At 35.4% G+C, this 24,843-nt stretch overlaps 1 protein-coding gene across 1 annotated transcript in view; it reads left to right on the top strand.

Moving 5' to 3' along the window:
• The first annotated feature begins 2,004 nt into the window (after window positions 1-2,004).
• Lrrc7 (leucine rich repeat containing 7) overlaps window positions 2,005-24,843 on the top strand; it is a 294,553-nt gene continuing 271,714 nt past the window's right edge. Inside the window, exon 1 of the mRNA XM_042678371.1 lies at window positions 2,005-2,207. Coding sequence (XP_042534305.1) covers window positions 2,019-2,207 — 189 coding nt within the window. The 5' untranslated portion in view covers window positions 2,005-2,018. The remainder of the gene's footprint in view (window positions 2,208-24,843) is intronic.

The following is a 24,843-nucleotide window of genomic DNA, read 5'->3' as shown; positions in this document are numbered from 1 at the left end:
ACCTAGAGAAATAGCCACATTGTCTAGCACAATCAGATGTGTAAGACTCCGGATAACAAAAGACCATGAACAATTGATTTGATCCTGAGTCTTAGAGATGGGTATCAGATCAGCTCTGTGGCACTATTCCTGAGTTGTCAACGTGGCTACTACTTAATCAAACCAAAAACCTGACATCTCCCTTTCCCATTCAGCCTCCCTTGTACTCTCCCATTTAATACACCACCAAGTGAAAGTGTACTTAACTACCTACCTAGTTCTTTATTTCTCTTTTTTTTCATTGCTACCAGTCTAAGCAATCAGATTTAACCTTTGCAACTGCAAACACTCATTTACTGGGTACCTAATAGGTATCACATATTTACCAGAGTCATTTACAGCATGGTAGATCTAAGGTAGAGATATAAATGCATCAGTCTAACAATCAGAATTTCAAGCAAAGTCAGATAAAATCATAGTTAAAAATCTTGCCAGTCAGACTTACAGAAATGGAAAGTATGAAACTTAGAGTTTTAAGGTAATGATGAAAATAGGTCATATTTTTAATGTTTGTAGTTGACATTTTAAAGATTACCATGTATAAATAAATATAAATGCTTACTCATGGACCTCACCTCATAACATTCTTTAATTACTTTCAGAAGTTAAAAGAGGAATAACCATGGCTTTAGTCTGAAATTATCAAGTTTTAAGTATGTACTACCTGGTTGTCTTCAAATTTGACATAATCTAAGCAATTTGAAAAACAATTTTATCTAGTTTTTAACATAAAAATCTCTAACTTGTATTTAAGCTAGGAAATTATATTCTAAATAAGAACAATTGAACAAATTAACTGCACATTTCAAATTAATTTTCATATAATGCTAATTCAGCATTTGGCACAATGTCCTGATCAGTGTCATAATTTAAAAATATGGAAGACAAATATTCCTAAAGAATTCACTTCATATCTGAAGAAATAGCACACACATTCCAAAAGCAATGTGCGTACTCTTCCTGGGGTCATAGTAGTCATAGAGATAGTGACCTTCTAGCTAGAATGAGGTTTTCTCAATAGCACTGTCAGCTGTTGATACTGATCAGGAGGAAAATTTTAATGTATCTGTTTATCCACATTGCTTTGTTAATTCTGCAGTTGTTCGAGAATAATACTATGTTAGGCACCAAAGTGAACTCAAAGATGAATAAAATGCATCACTATCCTTCAATGCATGCAGTATAGGAGACCATGACATGAAAAACAGTAGATTAAATACATTGTTGAAGGTGCCATGATACCTGTCTATAAGGTTTTATGAGATTTTGTGAGTTTTACCCTAGAAACATAGTAAAGAGGTATGTCCAGTATATCATAGAATTTCCTACATTGTTTCAAATGTTAGATACTGAATAACCAATTCAAACTTAATCTGGAACAACAACACAGTATAAACTCCACAAAGAGAGACTTGATTCATCGCTATATTCACTGTCTAGATAAGAATCTGTTATCCAGTTAATATTCAATGATCTAGTAAATAACTCTTTACTAATAGAATTAATATGTGGATTAAAAAAAACTTTAGGAATAACTTTTGAATATTTTTGAAAATGCAGGAAAAATGTCTGTTCCAACAAATTCTAGAAGTTTTTTCTACACTGTAATTTGTGTAAAAGAATATCTTATAGACCCATGTTTTTAATGAAAATGTAAGCAAGATAATAGCATTGGGGTGCTACCCGATTGTACTCTGACTCTGTAATTTAAAACTAAGTGATAATGTGAACATCTCAACTTCTCTGGTCCCACTATTTTTTAATTTGCTACATGAGAATAAAACATGTATCATGTATCTTATAGGGCTACTTGAGGATTCAATGGTATAATGCATGTGTGTATCCTATCTAAAGTGTTATAGAATCAGGAAATATATAAGAATTACACTTAGAAGTGCTAAAGATTTTACAAGAATGCTTTTGGGAAAGCAGTTAATTAAACACTTGTCTTTTGTCTCTCCCTAGTGCAGTGCCTGGAGATGACCACCAAACGGAAAATCATTGGCCGTCTGGTGCCGTGCCGATGTTTCCGAGGTGAAGAAGAAATCATCTCTGTGTTAGATTACTCCCACTGCAGCCTTCAACAGGTGCCAAAGGAGGTCTTTAACTTCGAGCGGACATTGGAGGAGCTTTATCTAGATGCCAATCAAATTGAGGAGCTACCCAAGGTAATTGTTGACAGCTCGAAGCATACTGTAAATGAGTATTTCATCTGGGTAATTGAAAAATTATTGGAATTATATTACCTCCCTGATATTCTGATTACATTTCAATACCACTCCATTTATAATTTAATGTGACATATTAATAACAAACTGAACCACATGAAAATCATTTTATGAATTATGCCTTGTTATTTTATCCCCACAAATCCTAGCTACTCAGGAGACTGAGTGCTGAGGATCATGGTTCAGTGCCAACCTGGGCAAGAAAGTCAGTGAGACTCTTATCTCCAATTAACCACCAGGAAACCAGAAGTGGCGCTGTTGCTCAAGAGGTAGAGTACTCACCTTGAGCTGAAGAGCGCAGGGACAGCTCCCCAAGCCCAGAGTTCAAGCCCCACAACCGACAAAAAAAAAAAAAAAAGTGATCTGCACAAAAATAATATTTGAGGGATTGATACCAAAGGCTTACATTTGCAAAAATGAAAATACAATATTCTAGAACTGAAAAAATATATTGTACATTAAGGTGACATTGTTTTTTTTTATTTTTTGATGTACATTGTTTTATTTTTTTAATTTTTTGTTTATTTATTGTGAAAATATTGTACAGAGGGGTTACAATTACATGGGCAAAATAATGAGTACATTTCTTATCAAGCATTGTATCCTCCTCCTTTGTTTCCCCTTCCCATCCTCCCCCCACTCCCCACCCAATCTCCCCCCCCCCCCCCACCAAAGTTGTAAAGTTCATTTTTCGACATAACAACTTATACATCTCATTGTTGCAATGGGTCCACCTGTATCCCTATTTAAATGATTTGTGACATTCTTTTAAAACATTACACTTCTGTTTTACATCTGAGAAATGCTTTTATTCACACAGACCCACAAATACTACTATTGTGAAGAACATACAAAGTTCTTAGAGTTTAAGTATTTGAATAGTCAATGAAACAGTGAATTCACATCGCATATAACTAGTAAAAAAAATACACTATTTTAACTAATGAACTTTGCATGCTTCTGAATTTCCATTATTAACACTGTGTTATGCAAGAAAAGCGAGGTCTCTGGAGACTATCTTCTCTCTTGAAGACCAGATTGGATGGTAAGAGATTAGTTAAAGTAGACCCAAGCCACACAGCAGAGAGGTTAAAGTCTAACTAAGTGGTTCTTAACAACCACTGATGTAAATCACTTAGAACAAGTAGTGAGCAGGAATGTTCCCGTGAAAGACATATGCAACTGAGAGAACAAAATGTGTTACATTTCCCTGGCTTATGCTAAAAGCAGTCTATTACATATTCAGTCACCAGAAAAAAAGATATTCTACAATACGCGTTTGAACTTCATTATCAAAATTTTATATGTTAATGTGCTCATCAAAACTAATTATGAATAATTTTTTACTTAGCATTATAAATGATGGTGTTTACATGACACTTCAAAGTTAAGAACTAAGTTAAGAACTATGTAAGGTGTGCTTTGCAATCTACTTTATTTTTTTGGCACTGGAAGTGTATCTTCAGTATGCTTCATCTTGGATCTTTGCTGAGGAGTGTTGACTGAGACCTTAAAGGTTGTTGATCATGTGGATTATTATCACAGTTGGGCATCAAATAGAAAACTAGATGAACAGAAACTGTAGGAAGGGGGGAGGGAGGGAGGGAGCGGGGAAGATTGGGTGGAGGGGCGGGGGGGGGGGGAGGATGGGAAGGGATGGGAAGGGGAAACAAAGGAGGAGGCTACAATGCTTGATAAGAAATGTACTCATTATCTTGCCCATGTAATTATAACCCCTCTGTACAGTATTTTCACAATAAAAAAAAAGAAACTATAGGAAGGTAGAATGGAACTTTATGCTTCCTTGTCTGTACATAGACATGCATGTGGCTAAGTGGATATGTAGTCTATTTTTTTTTTTTTTGTTACTGACTATTGGAACATTACAGAGAATGTCAGGTACTATGGGACTAGATTAGCAAAAACAACAAATGCTTAAACCATTAATGCAGTATTTAGTTCTAATTTAAAAATATAAGTACAAGTTTTTTGTGTTTATACCAGACTAATTGGGATTTACCAAATAATATAGAGAATGCTAGGTTAGATTTCAATTTTATATAAAAATTATATAATATGGTTAATTGCTGTTGGCACACATCTGTAACCTAAGCCAAATGGAAGGCTGTGATTGGGAGGATTGTATTTTGAGACTAGCTTGGGCAGAAGAGTTTACAAAAACACTTCTCAATCTGTAGCATAGCTGGTTGCTGTGGTAGTACATTAGTATAATACCATAAAGGACAGGAAGCTTAAAGTAGGCAGAATGTGATTTAGACACATAACAAAGCAGAAAAAGAGATCTTATTCTAAAAATAATCAATGAAAAGCAGGGCTAGAGATGTGGCTCCACAGTACTACAGGAGTCTACCAAAGCAAGGCACTGAATTCAAGGCCCTGTTATAAGACATATAAGATATGATCATAACAACATATGGATATATTTGCATATTATAAGAAAAATACGATGTTAAGAAACAGTACCAAAAATAACTTAAGCTTCATTATGTAGTTGAAGTAATAGAGAACTTTTAGAAGAACTATGTTTACTTAAGTGGAAGATTCATCTCAGCACAAGATCCAGACTGATTTATTTTACTTTTTTTAGGTGAAATAAACTTCTATCTCTAATTTTCCTCAAGGTGGCAGAATGGTTGTGACAGTTCTAAATTCACTAAATTTTCAAAGAGAGAAATATCTGACTAATAAAAACCTTTCTGTGGACCTGGAAGTGTCTCCTCTAATATTCTCAGCCAATTTGTCCTCATAGATCATTGACATTATTTGTATCGCACATTTATTATTGAGTCAAGAAACTACAGGTTATAGAATAAACTACTCTGGCAAGAAAAATGATCTTAACCATATTGTGGTGCAATAGTGAGCCACCCATTGGTGATATGATTCATAGTAAGAATGGGTGGCTATTGTACTCTACAATGTAGAATATTACAATAATCAATGTAAACTACAAAGTGCTGTACAGTGTTTGCTTTAGAAGGAAAAGTTGTTCTTAACTAATGACTATATATAAAGTCTTTTCATGACTTATAGACAAATTATTAACCTCTCTGGGAATTTGAATCCTCAAAGGTAGATTAAAGGATTTTTATGTCTACAATTTTATCTTGTCATTTTCTTTATATATATATATATATATTTATATTTTTTTTTTTTTTTTTTTTGGTTGGTCGTGGAGCTTGAATTCTGGGCCTGGACTCTAGCTCTGAGCTCTTCAGCTCAAGGCTAGCACTCTCATTTGAGACACAGCGCCACTTCTGGTTTTCTGGTGGTTAATTGTAGATAAGAGTCTTGCAGACTTTGCTGCCTGGGCTGGCTTTGAACCATGATCCTCAGATCTTAGCCTCCTGAGTAACTAGGATTACAGGCATGAGCCACTGACACTCGGCATTTTCTTTATATTCTGTTGGTATTGGTTTCAGATCTGTTGAATGATAAATATACATTTATACTCAATATTGTATTATGATTTTAAAAGTTCTTATCTTTTAGCTGTTCTTTACTTATTTTTTACTAATTTATGCAGTGAGTATTCTAACTGGTTTTACATCTCTAATGTAAGGTGTTATGCAGCAGCTAGAGAACAAAAAGTCAAGGTTAACAACATTAGAGAAGATATGTCGAGTGTGTCAGAAAATAGGTAAAAGTAGACTTGAAACATGTGAAACTATTTTTATTAGGAATAGTTCTGTGTTCCTTAATTTTTTATAGTAAAAAGTAAAAATTCAAATACACTCATAGCTAGATGTCCACACAATTCATTATCTAATGCTACTTTGTTATTTTGAAATAAGAACTTAAAATTGTAGACATAATAGCAAACTGTAATAGATGCATATAAACATATATAATAGGAAATATATATATATATGTACATATATATAATAGGAAAGAGTACCATGAATAAATAATAAAGTAAAATCTTAATATCTTAATAGTGAAAATCTCTGGAAAAGAAAAGATAAGTTACCTTAAAATGGGTAATATGTGTCCAAAATTATAATACTTCATGAGTGAACTTAATAGGTTAAGTTAATTTAACCATATCCAAAAAGGAATAGATCCAAATTTGAATTACCATACTTTCAAAAGTTTTCCATTTAAAATCTGCTTCAAAAGTATTTTCGAAGTTTAGAACTTAATTTTGAGACCTAGGGAAGCCTGAAATTTGATGACAAAGGTATTTTATTTTCTAGAAATTTTAGTCATTAATATAATTAGAGAAATTATACCAAGGTATGCAAAAGATAAAAAGGAAGAAAAAGATATAAAAGAAAGGAGGAAAAAGGAAAAGGGGTAGAAAGACAAAAAAGGAAGAGGAACACTTTAAGAACTCAGTTTGATACAATTATTCTTTAAAGCATGCCTTTCCTGGATGAAGACATATGCATCCAGAGTTAGTATCACAATCTTTCAAATATATTAAAATATTTTTACACTTTGTCTTACAGTTCTTTTTTCCAAGACAAATTTCTAAGTTTTTTACAGGTGCTTCCTGGATTCTTAGCCATCTTAATTTCTTCTAGACATATCTGGTTATGCTTTGGTTATTGGCATTGTTTTATCAAATAAAAAATATCCAAGCGAAAGTACTTAAAGCAATGAACAAAGTGTAGTGGGGGACTCAGAAGAGAGGTAAGAAATGGAGCTGACTGAAGAGTCATTTCTCCTCTTGATAAGGGTAACTCCAGGGGTCCAGAAATGACCTTGGAAACCTACAGAGGACCTAACAAAATCACTTGAAAAGCAAAGTGATAGTAGAAAGCTACCACTGGATTTTGCCTAGGAGGTACTTGGCTTCTCCCAAAATTCATGGCAATAAAATTGGGCAAGTTCATTGTGCCTATGAAGGCAATGGGCTCCATCAATGAGAGGAGTGTAACATCTTAACAGCTCGGCTCTAAATTTTTATACATGACAGAGCATACTTGCTTTAAGGAGCAGAAAGATAAGTTACTTGCTGTATAGTGGTTAAAAAGTAATTCTGGATATTTCAGTCTTCCAAGACATTTGCTATTGAGATCTTGAGCATTTCACTAAATTAATGAATCTCCATGGGTTGAAGCTGAAGTTCTGATTTGTAATCAGTGCCATAAAACACTCAGAGTGCATACAAAACCAGTAACATATAAGACAGTCAAGCAGATATTTGAAAATAATTTTATCAGGAAATAAGTTTAATTTGGATATAAGGCTCTATGTATTGAACTTGGTCATTCTCAGGAGGCATATCAATTGTGTCTTCATTTAGTCAGTGGCAAAATATCTGGAAAAGAGAAAGGTGGAATTAAGAAAGTTCTAGATTGATTCTCAGAATTGGCAGCACAGTGACAGTCTAGTCCATATACTACTGCTCTTGTGAGAACAGCAACCACCAAAGACCTTCATATAATCATCACATATGCTTAAGATTCCTACTTCATCTCCAAATAGTAAGGACCCTCCGCAGTCATAAGGCTTGAACTCTGGGGCTAGACACTGTTCCTGAACTCTCCCACTTGAGCCACAGTGCTACTTCCTGCTTTTTCTATGATTAATTGGAGATAAGTGTTTCACAGATTTTCCTGCTTTGAACCTGGATTCTCAGATCTCAGCCTCTGAGTAGTTAGGATTACAGGCCTGAGCCACTGGCACTCTGCGATATTCCATTTTCTACAGATCATACAATCAGTTTTGTTGTTCCTTCTTTTCATTCTCTGATAATTGTAACTTAAGACTTGTTAGTCTGGGGGGGAGGAATAAATATTATAAAAGTATATACACTTAAAATAGCATAATTAAGGCAACTAAAAACTCTTAAATTGAAAGGGGGCTAAGTAAAAGCAATACAGAGATGATTTAATCAAAGCATAATACATGCATGTGCATAAGTATCTCAATGAAGGCCCTTTGTACAATCAATTTATGCTAATAAAAGAAGAGGGGGGAAAAAAGACTGATTAGTCCAAGGCCATGTTTTGTTATACCTTTAAATAAAATCGTTTGACATTAAAGACACTTGCTTATTCCTCAAGAAGACTAAAGTAAATGAAAGAATACAGAAATATTTTTATTTTAAAAATATTTTATCATCTTTTAAAAAAATATTTTATATTATCTTTTTATCTTATTTTTATTATCTAATTGTACCAAGGAGTTGCCATGCAGCTGAGCAGCATATGAATAAAGCGTGTCTTGATCAGTGTCACCCCTTTCAACATTCTCACCCATCCCTTCCCAACTAAACCCTTCCTTCACTTTTCTGAATTTCACAGGATATGTATTGATTATTTTTTGCCACTTAGCAAAGCAGTTTATGAATACAATGCATCTTGATCTGGGTCACTCCCTTTAACATTTTTTACACACACCCTCTTTAGCCATTTTTTCCTTTATTTTTCTTAATCTGGAGGTATATATAATGAATTCTTGACTACATTTTAGCCCTTCAAATTTCATTTTTCTACCCATCTTCCCTTTGTCTCACCCTTCTCTTGCAAATACCCATTTCTTAGTGCTTATTTTTGGGGCTTTAACTTTATATAAGGGACTCTACAGAGAGTCTATTATAGTAATATAATAGTACAATTCTTTAGAAAGCAACAACAAAATTTAAGGTGAAAACTTGAGGGGGTGGCAATTCATAGTTTTCAATGCTGTTTATCAGAAGATGAATGATCATTGATTTTTTTAACTTTTCCTACTTCTTTATGAAGTGACAGAAACTACAGTTGATTAAACACTGTCATGATTAAGAAATATCAAATGGCTTACTCTAAATTAAGCATGACTTAAAACTGCAAATGCAGAACATAAAAGCTGCTACTTGTTTGATAAACCTGCCTCATTTTATAGTTTGCATCAACAATAATCCTTCAAGCTTTGCCTTTCTCATAAACATAACTGTCTATAACTTTGTCATTTTCATGTAAGCATACCATATATATTTATGAAGGGCTTTCCTTAGACCCCAGTTAAATAAATGTGAAAAATGAACTTCTCCCTCCCTTATAGACATCTAGAGTGCATTGTTCTGTCATCCTGTGCCAAAAGTGCAGAGCTTTTCTATATAGAAATAACCACATCCAGATGAAACTGTCTCATGCATATGCATAAGTGATACAAAAATAACAAAATTTTATTTTTTAAATCATTGCCATGGACTCATTCTCCAAATCTATTCTTTTTTTAATAATTACTTTGTGAACATGTTGTATCCCAATGAGTAAATATTGCCAATGGATTCTCCAGAGGCCTTGAAAGAGTGATATGAGGTACAGATTAGAAAAATCATTTCTGCTGCAGAAAAATCTTCTGGTTTAATAAGCATTTAAAAATGTTTTACTCTTTATGAAACATAACATCAGCCACTCTTTATCATGTGTGATGATGAATGACCTTGACCTAGACATTTTTGGAACTGTCTTACAGCCATTCAACTGAAGACTTCCTCATGCCTCCACTTATTTCTAAATGGTACCCAAATAGCATTGAAAATCAATTAAATAACCCATTTATTTGGGGGGGGTGCTATATGAATCTTTAAATTTTAGGTAAAATGTAACAATGGATTAATTTATTCATTAAGCAAAAGTTTCTTAAGTATCAATTATGTACAGGCAGGATCCTAGATACCAGTGAACCATCACTGGATGAGGCCAACAGATTTCTAGTCTCAAAATCTACTTAGCTGCAAAATAAAGTTATGAATAAGGAATTCTAAAAGAAAGCATTAGGTAGTAGCAAACATTATATAAAATAAAGCAGGGCATATCTTGAAAGTTTCTTTACATTGGAAGGACAATAAATCCACCTTTAAGGAGTAACTTTTTATTTTGCGCTCTGAATTAGTGATGGCCAGAAATAGATCGAAGAAGAGATATTCTGGGAAAAGAGGATCAGTCCAACTAGAAATGAGTGTGACTGAATCAAAGAACTGAAATGTGTGATGAGTAAGAAGGAAGAAAAAGGATAGGAGAAACCAAGGGGAGGTGGGAGGGTAGAATCCTGTGAGTTCAGATAAAGTAGGATGTCTTTACGATTTTATTTCTAGTAGCCACAAAGGACTTTAAAGAAAAACAATATTATGAAATGACCCAGTGTTTAACAAAATACTATTCTCACAAAAGGATACCTTTTGATATTTCAACGGTAGAAACAAAGAGATTCAAGGATGTTGTCATTATTCAGATGAGAGATGGGTGGCTTCAACTCTACTACCAAAAATGAAGAGAGAGAGAAGTGCTTCCTACTGTGTTTTGCAGGAAAAGACATGTTAATGAATGCCTTAGTGAAATAAGGAGATTTTAAAAGATTTTCTTTTAAGGAGGAGAACAAGGAGAAAGCGTTGTTGGCAATGTAGGAGAAAAGCATGTGTTGTCATGGAAGCCAAGAAAAAATAGAAAGTGTTTGAAAAAGGTAGAAACTGAGAGGTTGATGAAGATAATGAGATGCCAAAGGAGGGAACATTGTGTTCACGAGTGTGGAAGTCACTTGTGGTCTTCACAATAGTAAGGTGAAATGAGATTGAAGGAGATTGAAGAGGAAATGATAATATAGACATCTCTTTAAAGAAGTCTTGCTGTGAGAGAAAATGAGGAAAGATAGAGGGAAGAGTTTGAGATCAAGATACTCTTTGGTAGTGTTTTGTTTTTTAAGATCAATAACATGAAAGCATATTTGTACACCATGAAAATACATGAGAAGACAGAGAAACAAATGCAGGAACTGGATATAATCATTATAGCAGCAAAACTTCAGTGACAAAAAGACACAGGCTGTACTGGAATCAAGAAAGTGTTACATTTGAGAGAAGCAGACAGCCCCCTCTTTTGTAATAAGATAGAGAAGAAACCATCAATGTGGGTAATATGCTTGGTGGTACATGCAGGGTATGAGGCCCTGGGTTCCATTCCTCAGCAGCACATAAGCAGAAAAACCAGAAATGACACTGTGGCTCAAGTCGTAGGGCACTAGCCTTGAGCTGAAGAGCTGAGGGACAGCACCTAGGCCCAGAATTCAGCTCCCAAAACCGACAAAAAATAAATAAATAAAATAATTGGGGAATTGAAAGTCTTAAATCTGTTCATTAGCTGTATCTTGTATAGTCCCTTCTTCAGATGGAGAGGTAAACAGCAGCACAGATGGAAGGAAGTTCCTCAACAGTCACATGGGCTTATGTGACTAGGTCAGCATGTTAGCAGAAGAAATTAAAAAGAAGAGAGATGAAAGGCTTCCTAAATAGAGGCAAATTTTTTTTATCGTATGCTGTCTGTTAGGCACTTCAATAATTCTTTTGTTCTCAGAACAACTCTGACATATCAATTTCACGTTCCTCATTTGAAATCTAAGTACACTGAAGCTCAGTGAAGTACAAGATTACCAAGTTACTCAATTAGAAAATGGCACTGTTAATTACTCAAGCTGATTCAAAACTTTGGCAAAGTAGCAGGTTATAAAATTAACCCCCAAAAATCAATGGCTTTTCTGTATGCCAACAATGAGAAAAGTGTGGCTGAAATTAGGAAAGCAACTCCATTTGTAATAGCCCCACAAAAAATAAAATACCTAGGAATTAACTTAACTAAAGAAGTGAAGGACCTCTATGATGAAAACTTTAAAATCTTGAAAAAGGAAATCAACACAGAACTTAAAAAATGGCAAAACCTCCCATGCTCCTGGATTGGAAAGATTAACATCGTGAAAATGGCAATACTTCCCAAGGCTATCTACAAATTCAACGCAATACCTATCAAAATTCCACCCTCATTCTTCAAGGAAATAGAAGAGGCAATCCAAAAATTCATATGGAACAATAAAAGACCCCGAATAGCAAAAACGCTCCTCAACGGAAAGAACACTGCTGGAGGAATATCAATACCAAATTTCAAACTCTACTATAAAGCCATAGTAATCAAAACAGCTTGGTATTGGCATAAGAACAGACCTCAGGACCAATGGAATAGAATTGAAAACCCAGAAATGAACCTACAGACCTATAGCCATCTAATCTTCGATAAGGGAGCTAAAACAATAGAATGGAAGAAAGACAGCCTCTTCAGTAAATGGTGCTGGCAAAACTGGTTAACTACATGTAGAAAACTAAAGCTAGATCCTTATATATCACCCTGCACCAGAATCAACTCCAAATGGATCAAAGACCTTGAACTCAAAGCAGACACTCTGAAAACATTACAGGATGGAATAGGAGAAACCCTGGGTCTCCTTGGCTCAGGCCGAAACTTTCTGAATAGAGAACCGGAAACACAACAAATCAAAGAAAGGTTGGACAAATGGGATTGTATAAGGTTGCAGAGCTTCTACAGGGCAAATGACATAGCTAGCAAGATCAATAGAAAGCCCACAGACTGGGAGAAGATCTTTACTAGCCATACAACGGACAAGGGTCTCATATCTAAAATATACTTGGAACTCAAAAAATTAAACCACCCAACAACAAACCCTCAAAGAAACAACTGCCCAATAAGTAAGTGGGCGAAAGACTTAAAGAGAAGCTTCTCTGAAGAAGAAAGAAGGATGGCCAATAGACACATGAAGAAATGTTCAACATCCCTAGCCATAAAAGAAATGCAAATCAAAACAACATTGAGATATCACCTCACTCCAGTTAGAACAGCAAAAATCAAGAACTCTAACAACAACAGATGCTGGAGGGGATGTGGACAGAAAGGAACCTTACTTCATTGTTGGTGGGAATGTAAACTTGTTCAACCACTTTGGAAAGCAGTATGGAGGTTCCTCAAAAGACTCCACATAGAGCTCCCCAATGACCCAGCAATCCCACTTTTGGGCATTTACCCAAATGATCACAAACAAGGCCACACTAAAGCTACCAGCACAACTATGTTTATTGCAGCATTATTTACCATAGCTAAGATATGGAACCAACCCAGATGCCCCTCAGTAGATGAATGGATCAAGAAGATGTGGTATATATACACAATGGAATTCTATGCCTCCATCAGAAAGAATGACATTTCCCCATTTGTTAGGAAATGGAAAGGCTTGGAAAAAATTATATTAAGTGAAGTAAGCCAGGCCCAAAGAAACATAGGTCCCATGGTTTCCCTTATTTGCAATATCTAGTATAGGTATGAGTCAAGCGGAAAAAGTCAGATAATGTGATGTTAGGAAAACGAACCCTCAAATATGTATTTTAATGTTTTTGTTTCTTTCATGCATGTATTTCTAACGCATTTATAAGATTATTTCTTTGTTGCTTTGTATGTCCCTCCCCCACAGTGTAACCCCCGCTTTCACTATATTTGATGTCAGTATAACATGTGGAGGAGACGGGGACAAACAAGTCGTTTAAGGATTCAGGTGGACCTGTTGCAACAATGAGAAGTACAAAATGTCATGTCAAAACCAGCTTTACAATGTCGGTGGGGGGGGAGGGGGGGTATGATTGGGTTGGGGGGGAGGGGGGAGGGTGGGAAGGGAGGTGAAGGGTAAACAAAGGAGGAGGCTGCAATGCTTGGTAAGAAATGAATGCATTATCCTGCCCATGTAATTGTAACCCCTCTGTACAGTATGTTCTCAAATAAAATAAAATAAAATTTAAAAAAAAAAAAAAGAAAATGGCACTGTTACAATACAAAATTAACCTTATATTATTTCAAATTACATGCGCTCACTTTCTAATCTGATGACCTTGTAGAATTTGGCCATTTGACCAAAGAAAACAGCATCAAAGATAAGATATTCATCCTTAGAAAACTAAGAAGCAATGCTATTAAATATTAAAAGAGGCTATTGTGGAGAGAAAAAAATAGATGAAAACTATGATAGATGCAAAATATGGGACATCAACCCAACATTTTCATAAACATTCCAAAAGATGGTGAAAGATCTAGTTCTAAGCCTTACCTGTCAGGTAAATACAAAGATGAGTCAGTAGCCGAACTTAAAAGACTGCATTTCATGCAAAAAGACAATATATCAGCCTTATTTTTGAAACACTGTAAAAATCTAGTGAGATCTATATTCCCATTTGTTACCAGTTTTCACTGAAGCTATGGCAGGACTCGTCCTTTAAAATGAGGAATACCTAAATGCTAACATTCCCACCTAACTTGGCTCTCACATTGAAGTCACCTGCTTAACTTCTATAGAAAATTGCATTTAGGGCTCAATATGGATATTCATTTATGTTTTCATTGAAAAAAATAGTATTTTCTGTTTGCCAGATGACTTGCCCATCACTGGGATAATAGTGATTGAATAAACTCACATGCTCTATTGCCTGAAAGGCAGACATACTGCAATCAAATATATTGTCTAATATGAACGGGAAATAGCAGGTATTTTGGAAATATTCAGCAGAGCATCTTTCCTAAGAAATGACATCACAAGTAGGACTTAAGGAAGAGTTAGTAAGTGTTCACCAGAAGAGGAATTAACAGTATTTCCAGATTGTGAGTTTAAGGTACTAAAAAATGGAGTATTATTTAAATACATAGAGCAAGGGAGAGAAAGAGGAATGAGGCTAGAGCAAATGTTAAAGGGATTCTATGGGCAGATACAGAATTTGAATTTTATTCTGAAATCTGTGTAAGTTCATGTAAAGGTCTGTTTGGGTAATACCAAGAGAGAATATGTATTTTAGAAAGATAGTTCTGGCTGTGCTAAGACATTATAAAGGGTAAACTCGAAGCCTAGGAGTCCCGTTAAACAGAGCTTGTAGTGTCTGTAAGAGCTAATGTTGACTTGGCCCCAGGGTAAAGACATTAAAGATAGAAGAAAATACACAGACTTGAGAGACTTCTAAGCAGCAAAATGTACTGGACTTGGTCATCTATTTGATATTTTGATGTTAGGGAAAGGAGCAAAATAGGACCCGAGTGACTTATGGAAACTAGGGCCCCGTTCAGAGGAATATATGTGAAGGCCAAATGTGTGTCATATTCCACAGGAGCATCCCTTAGAGCACAAGAAGGGTTGGTCAAGAATAAATTATGGACCTTGAAGTGTATCTAATGTGATTCCAATTTGAGAACATAATTGCTAGGTATTTAACAGATTGACTCCTAGGGGAAAATTAAGGATCAATGCATAAAGAAGTAAGCTTACAAGTAATGAGTTGACTTCAGGAAAAAAAAAAAATCCATGATTAAAAAACAAAAACAAAGCTGGCTGCTGGTGGCTCAAGCCTGTAATCCTAAACTACCTGGGAGACTGAAGTTTGAAGACTATGGTTAAAAGCCAGCCAGGGAAAGAAATCTCCAATTAATCACCAAAAAAGCCAGAAGTGAAGCTGTGGCTCAGTGCTAGCCTTGAGCAAAAATACTCAAAAACTGAACCCAGATCCTGAGTTCAAGCTCCAAGACTGGCGCACACACACACACACACACACACACACACACACACACACACACACACACACAGTGTGCACATATGTATTTACTAGGTTTGATTATCTATTTGGTATTTTGAAGTCAACACTGTAAATTTAACAAAAAAATTCAACATGAAGGGTTGTTTTTTTTTCTAAAAACTGAGAAATAATAGTTCCCCATTCTACAAAGGGCAATATCTTCTTTTCTATATTAACAGTGAAATGGGACAAGACAAAATTATTCGCAGATACTTATTCATCCAACATTTATGCAGAAAGGATTAGATTGTAATAAATTTCTGGTGTATTTGTTCTTTCTCTATAAGGAAACAATTTGTTGTTTCAATACTTAAAACAGCACTGACTGAGTTGTCTTGACCAATAAGAGTTTTTGAGGCAAAAGCAATATTTCAACTCTCTATTTAGAAGCAACAATATTGCCTTATTATTAATTTTTATTTTAGGGTATATGTGTGTGTGTAATACAAAAACATACAGAGAAAAGTTTATTGCACAGGGAATTAGGATTTCTGTTGTTGTTTTTCAGATTTTAAGTAGACAAATTAAAAGTCTGTTTCCTTTGGTGAGATGGCAACCAAGGTTAATTATGTTGCATTTTATCACCACAACTCCAATAGAGTCTTTCCTGTGTCAGTGGTCTTTCATAGAAATAAAGGTGAAACTTTGTTCTAAATAATAAGTGTTGGCTACATAAACACTTGTAAAATGAAGGCACTACATGAATTTATTCATTAACATTCATAATGGCTGCCACTCTCATTGCCAGTGAAGCACTTTCAATGGCCTGACTCTCCAAGATGTGGAGGAAGGCCAAGACCTACAGGGCCAGGGTGTACTGGACCCTAACACCAGAAGTCATCATTCTTCTATTTGGGAAAACAAAGTCATAGAAGCAAGAGCACGGGGAGTTCTAAGCAAGAAGTGGTGCCATTGTCATAGGGATTAGGGGGTGCAAGTAAGGCAAGAACTAATGATCCACAAGACCGGCCAAAATTTTCCTTTGCCACTTTAAGATACAGCTTCAAGAGAATAAAGAGAAGGCTCTTAAATGTCTGGTTCCATCTGAGTTCACACATTCATCTATTCTTATAGTTTCAGCTGCACACTGATGACTCAGATATCTATTATGCCATCTCATCTTTTTATTCACATTTTATTAGCATTACTTAGATGTATAAACAGATTCCATTTGAGTTATCCATATATGCTTACAATGCAGTTCATTTTTTTTCTCTCCCTGTCACTCTCCTTCATTCCTTTGCTCCACTTCCCGAACTAACTTTAACAGGTTTCATTGTTCCGTTTTCACACATGTACACACAGTATTTTGACCATACTTTCTGAATTCACTTGAATATTCATACTTAACAAGTCACATTTCCCTTCTTGAACCGTCTCCTATTTTCTCGTCCTATTTGACTGTACTCTGTATTCATCCTTCTAGCCCACCTTACAAGAAAAAACATCCACCAATATTTCAACTGCAAAATGTTTGCTAAGTCTCATTCCTCTTCTCTGTCCTATGACTACAACCTTTGCCAGATTAGTCTGCGGGCAGAATGCATTGCTAAGTGCCCAAATAAAACACAATTTGTTTTTTATTTGTGTGTGTGTTTGTGTGTGCGTGCACACGTGTGTGCTGGTCCGGGGGCTTGAATTCAGGACCTGAGCACTCTTCCTTAGCCTTTTTTTGGTTCAAGACTAGCACTATACCACTTGAGAAATAGCTCTACTTCTGAATTTGTGGTGGTTAATTGGAGATGAGTCTGTCTGGGCTGGATTTGTACCTTGATCATCAGATCTCAGCTTCCTTGCAATTAGGATGACAGTTATAAGTCACCAGCCTTTTGCAATTAATTGGGCTTTAAGTGCAAAAGTGAGCCTTAGATAAGGTGGAATTTGCTTGTTAATGTGACTAGAGATTGAGTCAAAATTCAGGTATAGGTCTATTGTAATCAAAAGTTTATCATCTATCCACCATTAGCACCAGTGGAGAGGATAATCTAGATCTGACATGAGCCATATTCTTTCTGCATCCCTAATCTGGAGTGGGTGGGTAAAGTTGGGCTTTTATTTACACAGAGTTTATCAGGGTAAAGAAAGACCAAAAACAAAGGGCAAACAAAGGAGGAGGCTGCAATGCTTGATAAGAAATGTACTCATTATCTTGCCCATGTAATTGTAACCCCTCTGTACAGTATGTTCACAAAAAATTAAAATTAAAAAAAGAAAGACCAAAAACATTTTATCTCTGTATGCCAATATGAAAATCTAGACTAAAAATTATTCAACCCAATTGTTCATGCACTACAATAATTGTTCCCTTTAGACAAAACCAGTACTTTCTTAAATATCAATTTACCAAATACTTCACAATTTGTAGTTACTAAAAAAAAAAAGAAAGAAAAACTTCATCATCCTTGCATATGTTCAAATACAACCTCTCTTCAACTTAGTAGGGATATTAGTAGGGATATTTGAAATCTTCTCCAAATGTTCTGACACAATGAATATAGTTAAAAACTAAGAAAATTAAAGATATGCTTTTTCTATTCATTTTTCCTTTTCTCTGCTTATTTCTAAATGTTATTACCTAGCTGCTATCAAATGATAATGCATATGTAAATTAAGATGTTTGCATTTAAAGTTCTTTTAAGTTCAGATTGTCATTTAATTGGGTAGGTATTGCAATGTTATATCTGTATATTATGACTGACAATTATTCTACTAACTCAGGTATATTCTCTTCTGGGACAACAAGAAGTAATAAAGTAACCTTGCTGTTACAAGGGGAAAAATGACTCAAAAGCATCCCTGTACAAATTGTTACTGGAAAGATTTGTATTTACAAAATAAGAGTGGTTGTCTTTATTATCTAGAAAAAAATTCATTTTATAATTTTATAGTGCATTTATTTTAATTGCCAACTTCCAAAAGAAACAAGAGTTTACTTTAGCAAACTGAGAAATAGTAAAAATACATTCAAAAGAATTGTAAATGTTTTCCTTTCCTACTGCTGGAATCTTACATAATTCTATCGGTATCTGTCCAGCCTCACACCTACCACACCAAGCCAACATGACAATTACTAGAGATTCTGATGTCTTACTTAATATGTTAAAAATTTTCCATTTGTGTCCCTCCATAGTTTTGGTACCCCTTTGTAATGATTTTTTTAATATTTTCCTTACTCATCCCTAATGATAGTGTCTACTTATTCTCACTAGCAGCACCTTAACTACAACTTTTCCATCTTGATGGGTTTTTTAACCACTGTCTAGCCCACTTCTGGTCACAGGTATCAGTCGATTGTCAAAGAAAAAAATCTTCATAAGTCACTTCCTTGCTTATGAATATTTAAGCGTTACTGTACGGGAAGGAATGTGAAACACTTGAAAGGCACACTATTCACCACACTACAGTTCTCTAGGGCAAATGCTTCTTTTAATATAAATTGTACTTTGCCAAGCCCTGTCTCTGCTATTGTATTGATTTATAAACTATTACTTTTTTCTGTATTTATAATCACTGTTTGGCCAGGTGATTTGCACTATCAGCATCAAGTAACTTTTTGAGGATGAGATTCTTCGGGTTTTTGTTTGTTTGTTTTTATGAATCGTTCCTGTCTCTGAGCAGATGGTCACGAGATGCTCACTGCGCCATATCCATAGCAATCTAGGAGGATGGGAAATAGGAAAGAATGAAGAGATGGAGAAAGGAAGAAGAGTACGGACAGAGGGCTAGAGGAAGGGAAGGATAGGAGGAAAGAGACAGAGGGATAGCAGAAGGAGTTAGAAAATATTATCATTAGAAAGCTAGAGTTTCATGAGCCGCATCTGTGAAACTATTCTTTATGACTTCTGAATTGGCTCTTTCCTAACTGAAGATAATTATCAGCAAATGTATTGCACTAAAGAATTTTAAAACCTTCAGTTGTGATGTGCTCAAAAATAATTAGTTCTTTGAAATATGTTTCAAGGAAATGTGGAAATGCTATAGACTGAACATTTCAAAAGAGATTCAAAAGGAGTACTTCTAAAAAACCAAGTCATTCAGTGATGCCAACCCATTAAATAATTAGGCCTTCTCCCTGGTGAAATCCATATGTGCCAACATAACAGCACCATCAGAATCTCTTGTTGCATATTTATGATTTTATAGGAAACTCTTCAGGAAAAGCTCTTATGCTTTCATAGTTCACAATTGCTACATTTTCCCTTCTGGTGAAAGCTAAACCATTTGTTTTCTTGCTTGCATCCTCCCCCCAAGGAACTATAGTTTGGGAAATAGTCATTCACTTCTATGATATTTTTATAGGAGCAATAATTGGGCAAGCCCAAATATACAAATGATGATAATAATCCAATATAGTATTTTACATGGTGCAACCTTGCATTTGAAATGGACTTTAGGCGTAGCACACTGCCATCATATTTGTTCTAATTTTAAGTCCTTGTTTGTGGCAGTCATTGACTATGAATCTTCTCCCTTGACACCTCCACCCTAGCACTGTCATCATGGCCAGTTTTTCTTTCTTATTTAGTCCCCTCACACAGGAATCCTGCACCTGTTATCCACTGTCCATTGTCTTTCCAAACTATGGAGCTGACACTGAAGATTATACAGATTATACATCCCTTGCTGGCTACATAATCTCACCAATTACCAAAGCTGTATAAAAAAGAGATGAAAATGTCTTATTTTCAATTTTTCTGTAAGAATAAAAGATTACATACCTTAAATGTAGTTTATTTATACTTAAGAAATAGGGGCTACTTTGATATAATGTCACTTTGCTGAATAATAATATTTATGAAAGAACATGTGGTTCTATGCCCCCAACATTGGGCTGCATCCTCTCCCAGCATACAGGAATTAGAGACACATGTAGTCTAGTAATCACTGCATGAAGATCGATACTTCCATAGGGAGAAGTAGACAATGTTCCAAAGATAAGTTGTGGTGATGCAAGCCAATAATTACAGCTACTTGGGCAACCGATGCAGAAGGATTGATATTCTGTAGCCAGTTCAGGCAGTTATTGAGATACTGTATCACAAACAAACTAAAAACAGAAAGCCTGGGGGCATGACACAAATGGCAGAGTGCTTACCTAGCCAATGTAGCAAATATAAGGCTCCGAGTTGAATCTCCAGTACCTCAAGCAAAAAAGGAAAAAGAAAAAAATAAGTGAATGCGACAAAAAATACATAGAACAAATAAATTAGCCTTAGCCTGTCACCTGAAAAATATGAAGTTGGACAAGTAGGTGGAGAGGATATGGGGTGGAGAGGGAGGAAAAGGGTATCAGCTGATGAGCTGGCCTTTGCAAAGGAAAGGGAAGCACAGAGCGATGCAATAACTTTCCCTCTATGGCCATGTAGGTTGAATATTGTTTCCAGAAGACTAGAAGGGAAACTAGGAGGAAAGGATAAAGGACAAGAAGAATGTCAAAATGAGAAGCTAGAGAAGTGAAAGGCTTTAGAGCCACATGTAGGAATCTGGACTTTTTGCGGGGGAGGGATGTGGTCATGGGGCTTGAACTTTGAGTTTGAGTGCTGTCCCTCAGCATTCCAGCTCAAGGCTAGCGCTCTACCACTTGAGCCACAGAACCACTTCCAGTTTTCTGATGGTTAATTGGAGATAAGACTCTTCACAGACTTTCTTGCCAGGGCTGCCTTTGAATTGCAATCCTCAGATCTCAGCCTCCTGAGTAGCTAGGATTACAGGCATGAGGCACTGGCGCCCGGCTTGGACATTTTCTCAAAGAAAGTAGAGAGCTGTTAAAAAAATTATAAGCATGAGATGGACATAATATTTTTGCCTTTTGAAAAATAACATATCGTGACCTCTTATCACAGACATCAGTAACCTAGCTAACAGATGCAAGTCAAGACTTAATTTACATTGAAAGGTCCTGAAATTACATGAAATATGTACATTTTTGTATGTGTATGCCAAATACCTATGAGTATCTCAAACATTTTATGACATATCTTTAGGTAATACCTGTTAAAAATGATTACTCAAACTCTTTCAGCAGGAGAGAGCTCAGTCTTTCTAGCTTTCACATTCAGAACAGTCTTTGCATTCCCCTCCACACAGTTCAGTATATGCTCTTCCACTTCTAATGGAAAGAGCTTGGAACTTTTCTTGCCAATACTACTTCCCTAACTGCCCCTTTGTTCCTAACCTACAGTTCTGCCCTGTCCTGACTTCTATTCAGAAAGCTACCCCTCCATCTAAAGCTGGTCGAACTGAGCCTTCCTCATGCAGCCTCCTCTCATATTCCTTCTGCATTCTGCTCTAGTGCAAACACTAAGCACAGCTGTGGAATACTGGTGAGCCAACGAGAATGAGAGATAAATAGATAATAGTCCAGAAATAGAACAGTCCAGAAATAGAACCTCTAAAGACTGACCAATACTTACATGAAAACCACATATATCACAAACCTGTTTTGGAAACAAGTAAAAGAATAACAGACAATTTGTTTTAATGATGCTGGAACAATGGGTCATCTATTAAGGAGAAAGAATGGGTCCCTGTTTTACTTTTTAGTTTCAAAAAATAAAAAATTTCAATTGCATGCAGGTGGCTCACATCTGTAATCTTATCTACTCAAGATATCTGAGAATCATGGTTTGTATCCAGCCCAAGAAGGGAAGTCCATGAGACTTTTACCTCCCATTAAAAAATGAAAAGCTCTAAGTGGAGATGTGGCTCAAGTGGTACAGCACTAGTCTTGAGAAAAAACTGAGGGACAGCATCCAGGCCCTGAGTTCAAGACCCAGGAGCAGTACACACACACTTAATAAATAAAATAAAATCATAAATCTCAGATGGATCAAACCATAGAATGCTTCAGAAGAGAAAAATAAGATACTTGAGCAAGTTAAAACTGAGAAGTGAATTTGATGTCTATAAGTCTTTTTTATTTTGGGGGGGCCGTCATGGGGCTTGAACTCTGGGCCACAATGCTGACCCTGAGCTCTTCTACCATTTGAGGCTTAGCACCACTTCCAGTTTTCTGGTAGTTAATTAGAGCTAAGAGTCTCACAGACTTTCCTGACCAGGCTGGCTTTTTGAACCATGATCCTCAAATCTCAGCCTCCTGAGTAGCTAGGATTACAGGTGTACTCCACCAGCACCCGGCTATAAGTCTTTTTATCTAAAGTTACCACAAAATACTGAGAGAAAAACAATATGTTGACCCAACTGTCAAATAAATAGCTAGAAAATGTGATGAACTTATTCATATCAAAGAAACAAGAAAAGATGACCAAACATTTACTTTATTACTGCCAAAATTTAGTTATGGTATTAAGAAATAAAAATATTAATTTAAACACTTAATTTCAAATTTTATTTACTAAAGTTACTTGGAAAACAAATTGTATTATTTGGTGAATTTGAATCTGGGTCTCCCTCTGCAAAGAAACTTTATGTATACTAGCATGTATATAAAAATATATTTAACAACATTATTCATATCAGAACATGTTGGAAATAATCCTAAAGTCTATGAGTAGTAGAGTATTCAAGAAAGTGCTGTGGTATGTAGCATGAAGTTATATAAAAAAAGGAAAGTACAAGAGAACATAAATATTATTCCACCTGTATACAAATAAACCTAAGCAAATCTAAACAATATGTATTTTTTATATCACTGCATCCGACAAAAGTGATGGAATGCACATTTTCACAATATTTAAATGTCTGCCTAAACATGGTCTCTTATTTACTTTACACTCCATGTGTAAAGCTTATTTTCTGTCTTCTAACAGGTCTCCATTAATGGGTTTCCTTGAGTGAATAGATGAAATAATACTTTTTAGAGCATACATTTTCAGCTTCAACTATTTTTATTTTCAACTTTTGGACCTTTTCTTTTGCATTGCTTCTCACAAAAACAAAAAAGCAAAAACAATACAAGTATACACAAACATATTAACTGAAGTATAGTGCTTTCAGGGAAGAAATCAAATGGCATAATTCCTTAGATAAGCTACAGTCCAACAAAATGAATACTAGGAAACCAACACTTGAATAGTATAAAGGAAAGTCAAAAGGAGGGGATTAGATGGATGAAGAGAAGAAGGGAATAGAGTGCATTTATAATATTCAATGCATATCCTTGAAACTAAGAAAATTGAGGGGGAAGAGTAGGGAGAGATGGGGTAGAATTATGAAAGGGATGACAATGATCAAAGTACATTGTACTTATAAACTGATCTGCTGAATGGTAACTCCTTTCTACAACTACTTAAAGATAATAAATACAATTTTAAGGAAGCCAAACAAAAACTATACCTGACAGTTTCTACTTTGGTTCTAAATGTCAAGCTTGGAACCGGTAATTTAAAGTGCATACTCTTCTCAAACCAATTTCTTCAGAGTTAACTTGTTTCTATTTTCTAAAGACAAAGAGCAATTTAGCACAAAAGTCTTTTAAAACAGAACTGTTATTGGCTTTGAAATGTGAAAATAGCATCCGTAAATTAAAAGCAAGATAAACAAGATTATTAACAGTGTTACTCTAGTCAGGTACTGGTTACATTTGCTCTTTCCTATAATATTGAATAATTATAACTATTCAATAATCATTCTTCATGCAAAGCTTTAATCCTGGAAAAGTCACTAAAATGCTATATTCATTTCTTTGCCAATCTGTAGACATCATGAATCATATTAAGAAGTTCCCTCATATATAATACTCATGCAAGAATCAGGAGCTGAAATAATGTTTGTAAGCAACAGAATAAATAAAAACAAAAAGTACTGTTAAAGGAAAAAAACAGAAAGTTTGTTTGTAAAATTTATACTTCAGTGAGACAATCTACATATCTGACGCTCATTCAAGTGAACTACTATGTCAGCTGGAATTTAGCACTTGTTATCCTTTTAATTATCTAGGCATACTTTCAAAAACATTTATTGAGCAGTCACTATAGTATGTAAGAAGAAGAAACAGTCGGACACCAGTGGCTCATGCCTGTAATCCTAGCTACTCAGGAGGCTGAGATCTGAGGATCATGGTTCAAAGCCAGCCCGGGCAAGAAAGTTCATGAGACTCTTATCTCCAATAAACCACTAGAAAACTGGAAGTGGTGCTGTGGCTCAAGCGGTAGAGTGCTCTCCTTGAGCTGAAGAGCGCAGGGACAGTGCACAAGCCCAGAGTTCAAGCCAAAAAAAAAA

This window comes from Dipodomys spectabilis, unplaced genomic scaffold, assembly GCF_019054845.1.
Source record: "Dipodomys spectabilis isolate Male_0828 unplaced genomic scaffold, ASM1905484v1 ptg000002l, whole genome shotgun sequence".
NCBI classification, from domain to species: Eukaryota; Metazoa; Chordata; class Mammalia; order Rodentia; family Heteromyidae; genus Dipodomys; species Dipodomys spectabilis.
The sequence above is the reverse complement of the archived record's forward strand: the minus strand, read 5'-3'. Positions and strand labels throughout refer to the sequence as shown.